At 43.2% G+C, this 18751-nt stretch overlaps 2 protein-coding genes across 7 annotated transcripts in view; one reads left to right on the forward strand and one right to left on the reverse strand.

Moving 5' to 3' along the window:
* The first annotated feature begins 5803 nt into the window (after window positions 1–5803).
* Window positions 5804–7444, forward strand: LOC108126519 (angiopoietin-4-like). The gene is made up of 4 exons (XM_017243143.3): window positions 5804–5924; window positions 5980–6533; window positions 6586–7176; window positions 7238–7444. Exons 2-4 carry the CDS (start codon window positions 6427–6429, stop codon window positions 7365–7367), a joined length of 828 nt encoding a protein of 275 aa, XP_017098632.2. The 5' UTR covers window positions 5804–5924; window positions 5980–6426; the 3' UTR covers window positions 7368–7444.
* A 614-nt stretch (window positions 7445–8058) lies between these two features.
* The window catches only part of LOC108126518 (irregular chiasm C-roughest protein), a 116093-nt gene continuing 105400 nt past the window's right edge, over window positions 8059–18751 (reverse strand). For 3 of the 6 annotated variants that reach the window (XM_017243138.3, XM_017243135.3, XM_017243136.3), the window contains exon 16: window positions 8253–9623. In XM_017243138.3, the coding sequence (XP_017098627.2) occupies window positions 8268–9623 (1356 nt within the window). In that variant the 3' untranslated portion in view covers window positions 8253–8267. Of the gene's footprint in view, window positions 8143–8242; window positions 9624–11496; window positions 11614–18751 lie in introns of those variants that run through there. The other 3 variants (XM_017243139.3, XM_070282283.1, XM_017243142.3) reach the window with 3 other exon arrangements.

An 18751-nucleotide genomic window follows, 5' to 3' on the forward strand; every position in this document is an offset into this window, starting at 1 on the left:
TGCATTTCTAGTGTTTGAAGAATATTTTTGTGCAATGTTTAATATACCATTGATGATTCAGAATCGATCCACAAATCGTTTAAGAATCAGTTGAATATTGACAAAGATATGGACATCGCAGGGGGCCAACTTGTTCTCCCCATACGTTTTTCAAAATATTAAAGGGGATCCTCCAGAAAATTTGACAAAAAATCTAAAATATATGATGTCCCTAGATTTTGATGCAGAATGATTCAGAATCGCTCCACAAATCGTTTAAGAATCGGTTGATTACTGACAAAGATATGGACATCGCAGGGGGCCAACTTGGCCTCCTCATACATTTTTCAAAACATTAAAGGGGATCCTACAGAAAATTTGACAAAAAATCTAAAAAATATGATGCTCCTAGATTTTGATGCAGAATGATTCAGAATCGCTCCACAAATCGTTTAAGAATCGGTTGATTACTGACAAAGATATGGACATCGCAGGGGGCCAACTTGTCCTCCCCATACATTTTTCAAAATGTTGAAGGGATTCTCCAAAAAATTGACAAAAATCGAAAAAATATGATGCTTCTAGATTTTGATGCAGAATGATTCAGAATCGCTCCACAAATCGGTTAAGGTATTCCGCTTAAGAATCGGTTGATTACTGACAAAAATATAGACATCCCAGGGGGCCAACTTGTCCTCCCCATACATTTTTCAAAATGTTGAAGGGGATCCTCCAGAAAATTTGACAAAAAATCGAAAAAATATGATGTCCCTAGATTTTGATGCAGAATGATTCAGAATCGCTCCACAAGTCGTTTAAGGTATTCTGCTTAAGAATCGGTTGAATATTGACAAGGATATGGGCATCGCAGGGGGCAAACTTGTCCTCCCCATACATTTTTCAAAATTTTGAAGGGGATCCTCCAGAAAATTTGACAAAAAATCGAAAAAATATATGATGTCCCTAGATTTTGATGCAGAATGATTCAGAATCGCTCCACAAATCGTTTAAGGTATTCCGCTTAAGAATCGGTTGATTACCGACAAAGATATGGACATCGAAGGGGGCAAACTTGTCCTCCCCATACATTTTTCAAAATGTTGAAGAGGATCCTCCAGAAAATTTGACAAAAAATCGAAAAAATATGATGCTCCTAGATTTTGATGCAGAATGATTCAGAATCGCTCCACAAATCGTTTAAGGTATTCCGCTTAAGAATTGGTTGATTACTGACAAAGATATAGTCATGGCAGGAGGCCAACCTGTCCCCTCATACATTTTTCAAAATGTTGAAAAAATATGATGCTTCTAGATTTTGATGCAGAATGATTCAGAATCGCTCCACAAATCGGTTAAGGTATTCCGCTTAAGAATCGGTTGATTACTGACAAAAATATAGACATCGCAGGGGGCCAACTTGTCCTCCCCATACATTTTTCAAAATGTTGAAGGGGATCCTCCAGAAAATTTGACAAAAAATCGAAAAAATATGATGTCCCTAGATTTTGATGCAGAATGATTCAGAATCGCTCCACAAGTCGTTTAAGGTATTCTGCTTAAGAATCGGTTGAATATTGACAAGGATATGGACATCGCAGGGGGCAAACTTGTCCTCCCCATACATTTTTCAAAATTTTGAAGGGGATCCTCCAGAAAATTTGACAAAAAATCGAAAAAATATATGATGTCCCTAGATTTTGATGCAGAATGATTCAGAATCGCTCCACAAATCGTTTAAGGTATTCCGCTTAAGAATCGGTTGATTACTGACAAAGATATAGTCATGGCAGGAGGCCAACCTGTCCCCTCATACATTTTTCAAAATGTTGAAGGGGATCCTCCAGAAAATTGGACAAAAAATCGAAAAAATATGATGTCCCTAGATTTTGATGCAGAATGATTCAGAATCGCTCCACAAGTCGTTTAAGGTATTCTGCTTAAGAATCGGTTGAATATTGACAATGATATGGACATCGCCGGGGGCAAACTTGTCCTCCCCATACATTTTTCAAAATGTTGAAGGGGATCCTCCAGAAAATTGGACAAAAAATCGAAAAAATATGATGTCCCTAGATTTTGATGCAGAATGATTCAGAATCGCTCCACAAGTCGTTTAAGGTATTCTGCTTAAGAATCGGTTGAATATTGACAAAGATATAGTCATCGCAGGGGCCAACTTGTCCTCCCAATACATTTTTCAAAATGTTGATGGGTATCCTCCAGAAAATTTGACAAAAAATCGAAAAAATATGATGCTCCTAGATTTTGATGCAGAATGATTCAGAATCGCTCCACAAATCGGTTAAGGTATTCCGCTTAAGAATCGGTTGATTACTGACAAAGATATAGTCATGGCAGGAGGCCAACCTGTCCCCTCATACATTTTTCAAAATGTTGAAGGGGATCCTCCAGAAAATTGGACAAAAAATCGAAAAAATATGATGTCCCTAGATTTTGATGCAGAATGATTCAGAATCGCTCCACAAGTCGTTTAAGGTATTCTGCTTAAGAATCGGTTGAATATTGACAAAGATATAGTCATCGCAGGGGGCCAACTTGTCCTCCCCATACATTTTTCAAAATGTTGAAGGGGATCCTCCAGAAAATTTGACAAAAAATCGAAAAAATATGATGTCCCTAGATTTTGATGCAGAATGATTCAGAATCGCTCCACAAATCGTTTAAGGTATTCCGCTTAAGAATTGGTTGATTACTGACAAAGATATAGTCATGGCAGGAGGCCAACCTGTCCCCTCATACATTTTTCAAAATGTTGAAAAAATATGATGCTTCTAGATTTTGATGCAGAATGATTCAGAATCGCTCCACAAATCGGTTAAGGTATTCCGCTTAAGAATCGGTTGATTACTGACAAAAATATAGACATCGCAGGGGGCCAACTTGTCCTCCCCATACATTTTTCAAAATTTTGAAGGGGATCCTCCAGAAAATTTGACAAAAAATCGAAAAAATATATGATGTCCCTAGATTTTGATGCAGAATGATTCAGAATCGCTCCACAAATCGTTTAAGGTATTCCGCTTAAGAATCGGTTGATTACTGACAAAGATATGGACATCGCAGGGGGCAAACTTGTCCTCCCCATACATTTTTCAAAATGTTGAAGAGGATCCTCCAGAAAATTTGACAAAAAATCGAAAAAATATGATGTCCCTAGATTTTGATGCAGAATGATTCAGAATCGCTCCACAAATCGTTTAAGGTATTCCGCTTAAGAATTGGTTGATTACTGACAAAGATATAGTCATGGCAGGAGGCCAACCTGTCCCCTCATACATTTTTCAAAATGTTGAAGGGGATCCTCCAGAAAATTGGACAAAAAATCGAAAAAATATGATGTCCCTAGATTTTGATGCAGAATGATTCAGAATCGCTCCACAAGTCGTTTAAGGTATTCTGCTTAAGAATCGGTTGAATATTGACAATGATATGGACATCGCCGGGGGCAAACTTGTCCTCCCCATACATTTTTCAAAATGTTGAAGGGGATCCTCCAGAAAATTGGACAAAAAATCGAAAAAATATGATGTCCCTAGATTTTGATGCAGAATGATTCAGAATCGCTCCACAAGTCGTTTAAGGTATTCTGCTTAAGAATCGGTTGAATATTGACAAAGATATAGTCATCGCAGGGGCCAACTTGTCCTCCCCATACATTTTTCAAAATGTTGCAGGGGATCCTCCAGAAAATTTTACAAAAAATCGAAAAAATATGATGCTCCTAGATTTTGATGCAGAATGATTCAGAATCGCTCCACAAATCGGTTAAGGTATTCCGCTTAAGAATCGGTTGATTACTGACAAAGATATAGTCATGGCAGGAGGCCAACCTGTCCCCTCATACATTTTTCAAAATGTTGAAGGGGATCCTCCAGAAAATTGGACAAAAAATCGAAAAAATATGATGTCCCTAGATTTTGATGCAGAATGATTCAGAATCGCTCCACAAGTCGTTTAAGGTATTCTGCTTAAGAATCGGTTGAATATTGACAAAGATATAGTCATCGCAGGGGCCAACTTGTCCTCCCAATACATTTTTCAAAATGTTGATGGGTATCCTCCAGAAAATTTGACAAAAAATCGAAAAAATATGATGCTCCTAGATTTTGATGCAGAATGATTCAGAATCGCTCCACAAATCGGTTAAGGTATTCCGCTTAAGAATCGGTTGATTACTGACAAAGATATAGTCATGGCAGGAGGCCAACCTGTCCCCTCATACATTTTTCAAAATGTTGAAGGGGATCCTCCAGAAAATTGGACAAAAAATCGAAAAAACATGATGTCCCTAGATTTTGATTCAGAATCGCTCCACAAATCGTTTAAGGTATTCCGCTTAAGAATCGGTTGATTACCGACAAAGATATGGACATCGCAGGGGGCAAACTTGTCCTCCCCATACATTTTTCAAAATGTTGAAGGGGATCCTCCAGAAAATTGGACAAAATATCGAAAAAATATGATGTCCCTAGATTTTGATGCAGAATGATTCAGAATCGCTCCACAAATCGTTTAAGGTATTCCGCTTCAGAATCGGTTGATTACTAACAAAGATATGGACATCGCAGGGGGCAAACTTGTCCTCCCCATACATTTTTCAAAATTTTGATGGGGATCCTCCAGAAAATTTGACAAAAAATCGAAAAAATATGATGTCCCTAGATTTTGATGCAGAATGATTCAGAATCGCTCCACAAATCGTTTAAGGTATTCCGCTTAAGAATCGGTTGATTACCGACAAAGATATGGACATCGCAGGGGGCAAACTTGTCCTCCCCATACATTTTTCAAAATGTTGAAGGGGATCCCCCAGAAAATTGGACAAAATATCGAAAAAATATGATGTCCCTAGATTTTGATGCAGAATGATTCAGAATCGCTCCACAAATCGTTTAAGGTATTCCGCTTAAGAATCGGTTGATTACCGACAAAGATATGGACATCGCAGGGGGCAAACTTGTCCTCCCCATACATTTTTCAAAATGTTGAAGGGGATCCTCCAGAAAATTGGACAAAATATCGAAAAAATATGATGTCCCTAGATTTTGATGCAGAATGATTCAGAATAGCTCCACAAATCGTTTAAGGTATTCCGCTTAAGAATCGGTTGATTACCGACAAAGATATGGACATCGCAGGGGGCAAACTTGTCCTCCCCATACATTTTTCAAAATGTTGAAGGGGATCCTCCAGAAAATTTGACAAAATATGGAAAAAATATGATGTCCCTAGGTTTTGATGCAGAATGATTCAGAATCGCTCCCCAAATCGTTTAAAGTATTCCGCTTAAGAATCGGTTGATTACTGACAAAGATATGGACATCGCAGGGGGCCAACTTGGCCTCCTCATACATTTTTCAAAACATCAAAACATTAATCCTACAGAAAATTTGACAAAAAATCGAAAAAATATGATGTCCCTAGATTTTGATGCAGAATGATTCAGAATCGCTCCACAAATCATTTAAGGTATTCCGTTTAAGGATCGGTTGAATATTGACAAAGATATAGTAATCGCAGGGGGCATATTGGTCCACTCCATGTCTTTTACAATTTTTGAAGGAGGATCCCTTAGAAAATTTATAACATAAATTTTAAAAAAAAATGTACTGCTTTAGCAACAAGCTACATAAATGAATTTAAACTTCGCGGGCTATCGATACCTTCTTATCGGACTTGTATAACTGTCTGGCAGCACTTGTCGTCAGCGCCTTGGCAATCATGGCAAACTAAAGTAAACATTTAGTAGTAGTAAACATATTAGTAGTAAACATACTTAGTCTAGTACCTACATATGTTATTATTTGTAAATAAACCACAATTTTCAAAGAGGTTCTTTGCTACGTGTGAACATCAATATATATAATGAAGAACTGGAAACGGATCTTTTGGCAAATGCCGGAATATTGCAGAGGTCGATTTAAGTGAGTTTTGTAGAAAGTTATAAACATTTCTAAATGACTCCTTTAAGTTCCCTAGGTGGGACACCAAGATGAGCCTCCGAAATACCTCTCTCAGGAATGTCCCCCCGTACGATGGCCCCCCGGCACACGGATGAGATGCCGCATACCTGCCTCATTCCGCGGAGATACTTAGCATCCAGCCGCAAACACTGATGTGTGGACATTCTACTATCACTGCGATAAGAGGAATCCCAGCTTCTAAAACTAGCCGTGATAAAATACACTTCGGCGAACGTTTGCATCGGTGCCTAATCTGCATTAGATTTTTAACAGGGCAGGTCAGCTACGAAATAGGAGATGCGTCATGATGCCGGAGAGTGATAGGCTGGAGACGGATATTTTTGGCGCCGCCAATTTGCAACGGTTTTACCTATCAGCAGTCTTATCTGCAGGCTAGAATTCTTCTTGCAAAGCTAAGGTGATGTTTTTAGCTCAGAGCAGTTCAAGAGCTTAAATCAAAAAGATGTACCTAAGTCGAGTGTTTGGAATAATATTGATAGTGTTGCTGGTTCAAGGAAGCTTCGCCTCAAGGCGTAAGACTAGAGCAGTGCACGTTAAACTACCCGGCAGGTATGTTATTTAAATTTACTTAGTAACTAAATAAAATATAATTCTCTTTTAGCAACAATGTGGCTCTGACCGCCGCAGTGCGCAGTCTTAAGGATAAGATTGACGAGCAAACTAAAATCTTAGGTCGTCTGGCCAATGCCACGGAGCAGTTATCCACCAAAACAGATGCTATACCTCGCAACTGCGCTTTTACCGAGAAGTACGGGTACACCCGCATTCAGTTGGAGGAGTCCAGCCAACCATTTGACGTTTTCTGCGAGCAGGCCCTGAATGAGGGAGGATGGACATTGGTTCTGCAACGCTTTAACGGCACCAAGCGCACCGCCAAGGAGTTTCGTGAGGGATACAATAGCGTCCAGGCTGGAGAATACTTCCTGGGAACCGATAAATTGTACGCATTGACCCATTCGCGGGATCACGAGCTGCTTTTCGTAATGGAGTTTGTTGACCGGTCAACGCGCACCTACCAGGCCCAGCGATTTGTACTTAACAGCCCCCAGGCGCACTTCGTTTGGTCGCAGGAGCAGGACACTGCTCGCTACAATTGGCAAACGTGGGAGCAGGAAATAGCTCGCCTGCCAGCTGGCAGTTCCTGGGAATCCCTTGAACCCTGCCACTCTACTATCTGTGGCCCGGAACGCTTGTGAGTTAATACCAGTACTTCATAGATGCAATATACTCTAAACAATTTTTTGTTGATTTAGCCTGGTCTTCTTGCTCAAGTGGAACTTTGCCAGGGGAAACCAAAGTCCTATGGTGGGACGCCCGGCTATTCGACTCTTCAAGCTGTTGCTCCGCCCCTCCAATGCTTACTGGTCATCCAACAATAAATAAGGCATTCCGATTGTAATATGAACGATGTAATCTTTAAATGGTATGGTATCCATTAAAATAAAAGACACTAACACGAATTTTACATTTTCAAATCTTTTATTGCATGCAGGTAAGAGTTAGTAATGTTTCATTTTGTAATTGGTTTACACTTTGATTTTGCAATTATCCTACAAGTTACAACAAATGACGCAGTTACATGCTTGCTATATATATATATGAGAATATATATATATATCCGTATAATATTTAGATGTATATCGGGTCGTATGGTATATTCTTTGATGAAGTTAAATTATAATTGAAGAGACAAACTTGTACTCGTAATAACTTGCACTGGGCTGAGGGCAAGATTAGCCGTTTGATTTTAATTTTCATATCTAACCCTCTGGTAGGGCGTTACCAATCCTATTTGTACAGTAATGTATAAGTATATCTATATACGGGTGTATATATAAATATTGTTAGTCATCAGATTTGATTTTCATGCATTTTTTTCGAATAATGTACTTGGCTTAATTTAATTAATGGTAATTTACGAAATTAGATTAGTTCATCGGGTGTATCCACGTATGGCTCAATTCTCTTTGGGATTCGCTTCGGGTCGTATCTTTGTCTTCCATTATGGCGGCGGGATAGCTGCACTCCTTCCACAGCTACATCGGATTCAGTTTTTCATTCAATTCGGTTTGGTTTTCGGGATCGGGATCGGGTCAGGGTCTATGTCAGGGTTACGGGTTTCTTTATTTGGGTCACTTAGCCTACAAAAGCGTCGCCTCTGGGTAAACAGAAATAAGGGGAAAAAACCATTTTAATGCTATCCGAGTGAAAAGATTGAGAGGGTCAACATGTGAGAAAACAGGTGCAAAACTGGGTGCCTTTCTATTCTTTTCTTTCTCGTTCTTAGAGCGCTGATCCTTGATCCTTTCGACTGCGATACTTACGCGCCTGCACGCCCAAGTCGTCTAGAAGCAGCTCGCTGGAGGACTTGGACCGCTTGGGAAAGATCAGAGCCTTGCGCAGCGGAGTCACATGTGCGATGGCCACCTGGGATCGGGACTGGGGTTTGGGCGGCGGCCGGGGTGCCCTCTTCTGCTTTTGCGAAGGCTTTCTCAGCTGCTGGACAAAGGACTTGCTGACCGTGGAGCCACGGTTGAAGTCCCCAGCATCGTTGAGGGCCGACTCCGCCGGGTACTTTTGCAACTTGTGATCCTGCGACTTCAGACGTTCGAAGAGGTTCGTGAGGGTCCGGGATCGCGGTGGTGCTGGAGCCGGATATTTATTTACATTCAGGGCCGGAGTACTGTGCTTGGGCGTTCGTCCTGCCTTGCTGTTGGTGGGCGTGGTCGCTGCTGTGGCCGCCCGACTGGCAAACACCTCGTCGTCCAGCTCGCTGAGGCTCACCAGCATGTGCTCATCCTCGAAGAGATCGTCGATGTTCGTCTGGGTGTGGGTGTGGGTGCGGCTGCGATCCTGGCCCCTGCCCACCTCACTTCCATCGTCATCATACCGCGAGAATATCTCGTCGAAGGCGGCGTTCACTATGAAGGATTCGTCTTGCAACTCCTCAGGCTCCTCAACGCTTCCGCGCCTACCCAAGGTGCCGAACAGATTCTTGCGATAGTCCTCGAACGTAGACTGAGGCAGATGTTCCGTGGAGCGGCGCTGAGCTGGCTGCCAGAAGTGGGAGGCCAAGGTCTGGGTGCTGCAGCTATTGGTCAGTAGGGTGCCCTCGTGCATGGATTGCTGCTGTGGCTGCGACTGTGTTCGTGAGCGTGCTAGTGGCAACTGCTTTTGCTGCAATTGCATTTGCTGGTGCTGATGTTGCTGCAATCGCTGGCGGTGCATCTGCTGCACCAACCGCTGGCGCATCTCCTGGGAGCGGCGCTTCAGCTGGCTGTACTTGCTCTGGGTGCTGCTGGCTTCATACTTACTCAGCTCCCGGTCGCGGTCCAGCCTCTCCTGCTCCTCCGCCTCGGCCAGGCGGCGTTGCAGGGCCAGGGTCTCGAACGTGTGCACCACGCTCCCCACATGGGTGTTGATCTCCGGTATGCCCAAATCACCGCTAAAAAGATCCGCATTCCGTCTGGCCAGCGTGTTGGGCGCATGGCCATGCCCATGTCCGGGAGCGTGGCAGTGCCTAAGAGGCGGCACGGGACAGCGGGAATCTGGAAACTGCTCAAGGAACTCGCAGGAATCCTGCTGCCAGAGGAGGTTGCCCAGTTCGTCGTGGCCAACGCTTCTGGCCTGGGAACTCGACTGGAGGTGTAAGCGTGTTCGGTTGTTGTTTGTGGTGTGGTGGTTGTTGATGTTGTAGTTGATGTTGTTGTTGTTGTGTGGTTTGGCAGATATTTCAAGCAATTCATTAATGAAACAAATAAACAAAATGAGATTAGCCGAGTTTTTGGATGGCCAAGAAACACGATCTGCTTTCGGTGCTAAGGTCGGGGTGGTTGGTGAGCTTTTCGGGTTTCAGAGGTTTTTCAGAGGGGCCGAGGGTCAGGGGCTGGTGGGCCTTGCTTAGGTCTACAATAGATATATCTAGTTTTGTTGGCTTAACCATTCTATGTACACAGTAAACAATAAGCTGTTTGCAATCTCAGTGGCTTTCGATTGCATTCGCCTTCGACAATGCCTAGAACTAATTTAGTTTATAGACTAAGTAAATATTCAATTCATTTAGGGGCTATATCATTCGAAAACAACAAGCGCCTAACGTATTATTTGATCTAAAACATTGAACTCCCACTGTAGCCTGTGGTATACGTATGTATTTTTAATTGTGTGGGTGGCTGTGTGTCTATGGATTGCAGCTGCATTCCAAAAAATTCTCCAAATTGTGTGTCCTGCAGCCGCAAAACTAAGAATTTTCATCAGAAATGTATCCTGGATACAGCATCAAGAATGCATCAATCAAAAAAACCAATTGCTGAACCCAAATGTGTGATGTCTAGTGCTTTGATTATGGTTAAAAGTCGTAAAAGGTGTTCCAAAAACGAGGATATTGCATGTTTGGTATGTCAAAAACAATAAAAAAGCAATTAAGGATACTCGAATGTCGTGTGATTTTATATTAGTTTCACTATTACTTGATTTTTAATTGATTATTAATAAGCGGTTTCAAATAAACAATAATAAAATGTTATACTAACTTCTCTGAATGTTTCTCTTTTTTAGAATTTTGGAACACCCTTTACCATCCTTGTGTTCGATTAGTGTTTCTGTGTTAGTGTGCGTGCATCTAATAGTAGTTATTATCAAACGGTAGGCTATCACTAGAGCTGGAGTAGTGTTGCTGCTGCGACTGCTGTTGATGAAGTTGCTGATTGCTGCAACCGTTGCGCTTAAGCTGCTTGTTGTTGCTGCTGGCGCATTTCTGTTGCTGTTGCTGCTGCTGTTGCTGCTTGTGCATGGCCTTAAAATCGTCCTGCGACTTGCTGCTACTGCCCTTGGAGCCGTGCTTGCCGTTCTTGTGACCCTTTCCGTGCTTGGGGTGCTTCAGGCTGTGGTGCTGTTGGTGCTGCACCTGCGACTGTGGCTGCTGCTGCACATGCGGATGACTGTACCGCTCGCCACCGTGCTGCGGATGGTAGTGGTGCTCAATGGCCAAGTTGTTGCTGCTGTGATAGTGTTGCTGGTGCTGTTGGTGGTTCGAGTTGTCGCTTGCAGTGCCGCTGCTGCCGTAGCTATAGATCTGTGACTTGGACTGGCTGCGGTGCTGCTGTTGCTGCTGCAATGTGGCCACACTGTAGTGGTCCAGGCTGTCAAAAGTCTGAAGGTAATGCGGGTTGATCTGGGTGCAGTAATCCCCACTCGTCTGCTGTTGCTTGCGATCCAGTGTGTTGCGTGCGGCTCCGGGATGTGGTTGGTAGGTCAAGTGCTGGTAGTGCGACTCCTGCTGCTGTTGCTGCTTGGCTCCGTTCTTCATCGGCAGTGGCGGCGGTTGGGGCGAGGACTTCCTTCCGTTGCCGCTCGACTTGAAGCTGCTGTTGCCGCTGTGCAAAGTCAGGCTGTTGTTGCTATTGCTGTGGTTGCTATTGCTGTTACTGCACTCCGACTTGGTCTTGATGGCCACGAACGCATTCGGCAGCGGCGGTAGCAGTGGCGGCGTGCCGGTGGGCGTGGCCACCGTGGTCGCCGGCGAGCTGGAAGTGGTTGCCGCTGCTGCAAGGGGGACTGCTGCCAGTTCCCGCTCCCGCTCGCGCTACGCGATGTGATGACCGCCAAATGTGCGAAGTACCGGCACGCTCTGATTTGTGGTGTTTGTTGTGGGTGTTGGGGGATTGTTGTGGGTGGTTGAGTGGTTGGTTGTTGGTTTTCGGTTGGTGGTGTTGTGGAGTGGAGTTCACATTACAATTGTGGTGTGCGGTGTGGAGTTGGTGTTGGTGTTGGTTAAATGCGCATTGGTTGGTTGGTTGGTTGGTTGTTATCGGAAAATGAAATGTCAGAGCGTAAAAGAGACGAAAAAGGAAAAGAGTAGACACTTATCATATAAATTGTGTATGACATAAGTATATAAATATTTTTTGCTAAAGAGAGTATACGTAGGTGTCGTTCTGTGTGGTTAGCATGTGGTGTATATTGTTTCGGTATCAGAATGGATTGGGAAAGTGCGTCCGTTGTGGGATTTCGTAGGACTTAGCGGCACTTGCCGTTTCCGGTTCGTAGTCCATATACAAAGTTTATATTTTACACATACAGCTACGCTTTGATTCACGAGGTACAAGTGCTCAAATCGAACCAGTTTGCATACAAGTAAAATCAAAATCAAGTTGCACTACATAGATATTTACATTATGGTGATTAATCAAGGCATCTAGCGCCTTGTGAGCTTCAAGACATTCATTGGGCAAGCGTTCAACTTACATTTAGATTAGTTTGGGGTGCATTTTGGTGGGAACTTGGCGGGTATTTCATGCATGGATGCAGTTGCAGGCGGGGTTGGGTGAGGCGTGGCAAGCAGGCTAATTGGCTGGCGAAACTTATTAAATTCAGTTGCAATTTACCGCTACACACCCCCGCACACACTCGTCTAATTAGTCGGGGGTAATTTGGGAAAATTGAACATCAAGTTGGCATCAAGTTAACTTAAACGGAGTTTTCCTGTTTAAGGACCTGCGATTCGCGTACCATATAATGTAGGTCTGAGGTAGATAATTTTTACATTAAATTAAAAAAGTTTCCGGCAGTAAGAGCAACTGTTTTTTCTATCTTTGTCGTTCCCCACTGTCTGGGGAGGCACTGTAAATGCACTTTATGCATAGTCAATAACGCACCCACTCGCACACACATACACACGAGCATCGCCAGGAGCCATTCTTAGCGCGTTGGGGATCTGGGGCACGGAGGGCAGAGAAAACTTTCAGGCGCTCACTCAATGCACTCTCCAAGACACTACAGGGCGCACTTGTCGAGCAACTTGGCTCAACGGAAAAGTTGACAAGCATTGACATAATTTTACGCGCAATGACAACTTGAAGGAGCCGCAGGATGTGTCTTCACGGACCCTCAAGTACAGGCAAATAAGCGCGTAAGTAAGTGCCACACAGCCAGAAGCATACCATTCTCTTAGAAGATCGGAACAAGTGGCGGTGGCAATGCCAATGGCACTGCATTTTCTGCATCATTTAGTTACATGGAAAAATTGATGGAAATTTAATATACTTGCCATATAATTGCGGCGAACATTTGTCGGGTAATGATGGATGACTGTGAATCGAAGACCGGGCCATCTGCTGCCGGGCCAGGAGCACCAGAGTCCCCCCAAAAGCTAGGACCAGCTCAGAAGCAACATCATCAACAGCAGCCGGAAATGGGAAATGGGGGAAAGGGAATGCCAACGGCTACGGGAATGGGGTGCACTCGGCGGAAGTTCAACTCAGTGCCACAAAAATTTGAAAACTTTGTAAACAAAACTTTGAGCTTGGCACTTTTGCTGCTGGCGCGAAACGAAACGAAAAACATCAGGCGACGATCCGCAGGACCTTTAGGATAAAAATGGCTGAGCCCTCTTCACTCCCTCGCGATTCCCCAACCCCCCCGTTCCCCACTGTTTCCCTTGGCCCAGCCTGTCAACTGCACAAAGTTTTCCACACGGCAAATGGTAACTGAACTTGCTCGAAACTTGGACGAGGACAGGCACTGGAGTTGAACTGGAATCCACTCTGCATACAACAACAAAGGCGTTCATCAATTGTCCGGCGGATGTTAAGTTCAGTTAGAGCGGGACGGGGCGAAAGAGATAGAGATATAGAGTGAGCAGTGACAGCGACAGTGACAACGCCGACGACAGTTGCAGCCACGCTTCCGCTAAGCTCGCTACATCCGCCACCCAAATCACCGTTCTTCCTTGCTGCCCCATGTCCTTATACCTATCGGGTTTCCTAAGCCATACAGACACAGAAAAAAATACACCATTAAAGAGAGATTAAAGATTAGAATAAAGATATATGTACACCATTAAAGATTAGGTTCTACATTTAAATTCCACTAGCTTTATATAACGATTTTTATCAAAACACCCATTAAAGATATATACTGCAAATAATGCCCTACTTTTTCTTTTCAGTGCAGCTATTCCACTCACACACTGATCAAAGCTAACTGCACTTCAAAAATGGCTTCTATCTGCCGTACAACTGCAGTACTACAAAGCACTGGCAACGCAAAAAAATGTACAAAAATATTCTTTTGTAAATATTACTTTGCTGCTGCTACTGCTGCTGTCGAATAAGAAAAAGAAGTGGAAGATGGCTCAGCTCGTTTTGCATTTCATTTGAGGAAAATGCTACAAGTTTTTCCCGCAGCTGCCGCTTTCCACAGGATCCGCCATACCCACTCGCCTCGCCCCCGCAAGTATCCTCACGCATGCTTGTGTTGTTGCTGCTTTGTGTACAATTGTAATAACTATCTCGGCGAGTGTTTGAAATGCGTTTACCGAAAACTTTTACGGCTCTGGCGCTACAAGAGTGCAAGAATGTTTACGGTTTTCTTTCCTTTCTTCTGGCATTTTCGTCCGGAGAAGGGCCATGGGTATTGCCTTTCTTATTTCAGATTTAAATAAAAAAAAGACATTGTAATGGCGCATAAAGGACGCCCAAAAAAGTATGCTACGCTTTATTTCGTCGCCAAGAAAAAAATATTACGTATACGCCATGTTCACAGAATGCAGTAATGAACCTTAAACGAAAAGATATGGCTGTCATTTTAATTGTCACCATCACTGCTTTTGTTTTTGAATGCAACTAGGGAGTTTCATGGTGCGAGAAACAAGGAAAATTATTGCGCATACGCCCTGTTGTAAATATGCAGTAATGGCCCATTAAAGATAGCATATTGAAGTAGTAATTGTCGAAACCCAAATCGCACCATAAATAACCCAAATGTATGCCCGAAAAATATGTGCAGCGAGAGCAGTTTAATTAAATGATTAACACTGATATTTACAGCACGAGACAGCAGCCAGGTCAGATAAAAAAAAAAATAAAGTAAAAAGGTGGGACGCCGCACCTGTGAGCATTTCCGGTGTTCCAGCTCGCACACGGACACGGGTCAACAGGAAATACAAGTTGTGGCCGTGTCGCTTTCATCGAGCCCCGCCGCCGGGCCCTCATGTCCTGGTCCCTGCTGGCCGTCCTGGGCAACGGTCAATTGCTTTGCTTAAACAGTCGACAGTCGGCGGTTGGCCGGCGCTTGTTTTGTTTGCTGATTGCGCAAATATTTGCGCAGGCATTAAACGCAGAATTGATGGCCAAACGAGACCGTACGACTGGCATTCCCGGTGCCGGTGCCGGTGGCAATGGCAGTGGCAGTACCGTGACTGCCGTGACCAGAGCCCGGCCGCAATATAAATTTAAATATTAACGCCCCGACTTAACGTCGATGAGTCGCCATTGCCGTCGCCGCCGCCACCACTACCGTCGCCGTCGCACTGGTCCTGTGTCTGTAGTTATTTTTGTTTCAGCCTCCGTCTGACTTCTTGACCAAAGTGAAAGGCAAACGTTTGCCTTAATGTTAACAGCCTCGTTACTTTTTATTGCACGCACTGGCGCGGTGTTAGAGGTCGAGGGTAAGCCAAAATTTCTGTGTGGTCATTACCGCATAACGGACGGAGAGAAAAAAGGTACCGAAATTGTGATTATGAACACAAATTTGCGCTTAAATTGCGGGCGTTTCCTTTCGTTTTTGTTGGTTAAGGCGTTGGCGCATTTTTATTAAAAACCGCCAAGTCATTAAATTTTATTACAAGTTTAATTTTTCAATAAGGCAGCATAAACGGGAGAGAAGGAAAGTCCAAGCAAAGGATCTGAGACAAGGCAAGTTATCCCAATTTGAAGAGATACAATGACCTGGTGAGGTTTTTTTTGGAAAGTGAGTTCTTGATTTGGCTTGCTTTATGGTTATATCGGAAGCAAAGGTGTTAGCTCCTTAAGTTGGGATTTATGTTATGTTATAAGCCAGTCGATTAAAGCTAATGCTAGCATATCTGAGACGTAAATGTTGGGGGAATACATCTATTAAGGTGTAAGCCTAAAGTGGAAGAACTATAACATAAATTCAATCTAACATTTAATGCATTAAATTTTAGTGTTGCTCAATAAACGAGAAATAAATTTAAACTTCAGCTTAAATGCTCGGTGGACCCCTTAATCCCATTAGACAAGTCTCATATCTCGGACAAAGTTAATTATTTAATTCCTGTTTGGGACTTAGCGACAGTTAAAAAAATGGCTAAATTGCAAATCATTCAAGCGCACAAAGCTGCCAAGCTCGGCCGAGCAGGAGCGTTGATGCTGAAAAGGTAAACAGGACTTTAGAAGGGGTGTTCCTATGCGTGTTTGAATTAGTTTTACAGTCACTAGATGTGTGTATATTTACTATTTTACTTGGCTGGCCCTGCCCACAAAAAAAGAAAGAGCAGCTCATAAAATGCAAATTTCATGTCGTGTGTTTGCCTGGGGCATATTAAAAAATAAAATGCACCTGCAAACACACACACACGCACACATAAATTATATTTATAGTGGTTCTGTTGGCGGAAACTTTGGCAGGAGCACACTCACACCTACACACACTTGGCCATTTTCCCATGAAGCATGCCATTTATGACATCCGCGTACCAAAAGTACAACAAAAAAAAAAGAGAATGGAAGGCTGAAGAATAGGGAATGGTAGCGCATAAAAAGCATATTAAATGCCTTTCGCCTGTCGCCATTGTCTCCGGTGCCTTAGTCTTCCAAGCAGCTAGATTCTGGAACCGAAGTCCCGAACACCGAGCCCCGAGTCAGGAGTGCGAAGTCCGGGGCTTTTTGTTTGTCATCTTTTAATGGCGCAATTAGAGCGCACAGAATGCGTTTACTGAAATCCGAGCGGCTGCTGCTACTGCCACGTTGCCAGGCATCATAAAGGATTTTTAATAATAGCGCCAAATTACAATAGACACAAACACAAACACCAACACACATGGCAGCAGCAAATTGCGTATACGGCGTGTGGCACTTTGAAACAAAAACAGAACCACGACAATGCAAAGTTCGGTCGATGGGCGTGGCAGTTGTCTGCCAAGTCGAGTTCGACTCGCTGTTTGTTGTTTGCTGTAATTTGATGCTCCATTGTTTTCCTTAATCCCACTGCAGGACTTCGCCCCCGCCAACTGAGTTTCCTTTTGCAGTGACAGTCGGGAATCCTTTTTTTTCTGTGCTTACCCACTTTTCTATGGCGCTGTCTGTGCGTTTAGTTTTCGCTTCCAAGCCATTGCTATGCAATTTCGGGCACCGCCTTGAGCGTAATTTATGCGCGCATTGTTTCTTCATTTTGCGGGACTTGTCATTAGTTTCCTGGCAAAGGGGCGACCGGTGGCAGCAACTCAGGAGTGGTTGCAGCAGCTGCAGGAATTTATGGGCTCTCAGTTGTTTTGCAGCTCTTGCAGTTCACGTGGCCTGTGGCCCAAAAGTAAACTTTCCTGCCGCCGCCACCGAGCCAACTTCTCGGGCATTCAAATTGTTTTCTGATTTTCAGACAGCATTATTTGCCGAATGGCCAAATTAAACTCTTTAAGACGCCGAGAATGGAGCATCGACTGGCTCGATGAACTCGGAGCGGAAATGCACACGCAATAAATTATGGCTGAAAGAAATGGAGTGGGATAGAATCGAATAAAGCAGCTCCGACTGGCGGAGCTGGAGCGCAAGGGAAATGGAGGAGGAGTGGGTCGGTAGTGCAACATAAATCCATTTCGGAAATTTATGGTGCATTGAACTTAAAACGAAATACAATAAAATCTTCTGCATGCCGCTCGTCCGATGCAGCGAACTTTCAGCACCACTGAGACGGAAACAAAGAAGCATAAAAATAATCAAATTATTAAAGTCGGAGTGGCATACTCTTCGACTGCCTCCAAAGTAGTCTATGCTTTAAAATGTTTTTAGACAAAATCATAAATCAAATATGCTAATTAAATAATTGTTGCAAAGTCTGTTTGTATATGAAAAATGTATGGATTTCTGAAGCAAAATAACTTTCTTTAATAAAGAGCATTCTGTTGCCACTGATTTTAATTATTTTCCAAGTGAGTGAGCAAATAACTTCCTTATTCATTTTTTTATGCACAGGTTAAAAAAGAGAGAATCAAAAACAAATTATTTTCAAATGAAAACCAATAACCAAATATTTGATATTTTTATAGCGCATTGATGACTTCGCCTCAGTGGAAGTTTTCTGTATTTTTACCATACATTTTCCCACGCACGAGCAGCAGCATCCGAAAAGCATGAGGAGAAGGAAGACCACCCAGAGATGTAATAAAATTAATGCCAAGGCATTATATGTTCTTTTCGGAACCGAGTCGTTCTGTCTGCCAGTATGGTGCGGGTCTGTCGACTCGTATTTGCGAATGCAATGAGCCATTAAAGCGCCGTTGAAAGACGGCACACAAATAACGAGGCCTTAAGAAAGCAAGGACACTGATGTCAACTGTCGAGGGGAATAAATCATTTCTGGCCCATATGCAGGTCAGTTACTCTTAGCCATATTTTAAGAAGCTTGCTAAAGAGAATACCATATGAGGGGGCAGCTGGTTGGGAAGCTTACGGCAGTACTTACGCTATTTTATTTATTTATTATTGTCATAAGGTGCTCAGACAATTTTAAGAGCTCACAAGGCGCTTAACCCCTGCGAAATTTCTTATGAATAAGTATACCAATGCTTAATACCATAGAAAGATTCAATCAAAGTTGTGCCGGTGCAACGAGCTTTATATAAGTATTTATATTTTTGTGCAATATTAGTGCAGAGGCTGAGAGAGAGCCGGTGGAACTGGTGAAACTATAATTCAATCGGAAAACTAATAATTAGTGCATTTGCGTACGGAAACTGATATTAAAGCAAA

Source organism: Drosophila bipectinata, chromosome 3R, assembly GCF_030179905.1.
Source record: "Drosophila bipectinata strain 14024-0381.07 chromosome 3R, DbipHiC1v2, whole genome shotgun sequence".
NCBI classification, from domain to species: Eukaryota; Metazoa; Arthropoda; class Insecta; order Diptera; family Drosophilidae; genus Drosophila; species Drosophila bipectinata.

Excerpts from the sequence above, each read along its gene's own strand:
- LOC108126519 (XM_017243143.3), top strand. The coding sequence starts at position 6,427 with ATGTACCTAAGTCGAGTGTTTGGAATAATATTGATAGTGTTGCTGGTT. Across the intron at positions 6,534-6,585 it reads CACGTTAAACTACCCGGCAG|CAACAATGTGGCTCTGACCG; the intron begins GTATGTTATTTA and ends ATTCTCTTTTAG. Across the intron at positions 7,177-7,237 it reads ATCTGTGGCCCGGAACGCTT|CCTGGTCTTCTTGCTCAAGT; the intron begins GTGAGTTAATAC and ends TTGTTGATTTAG.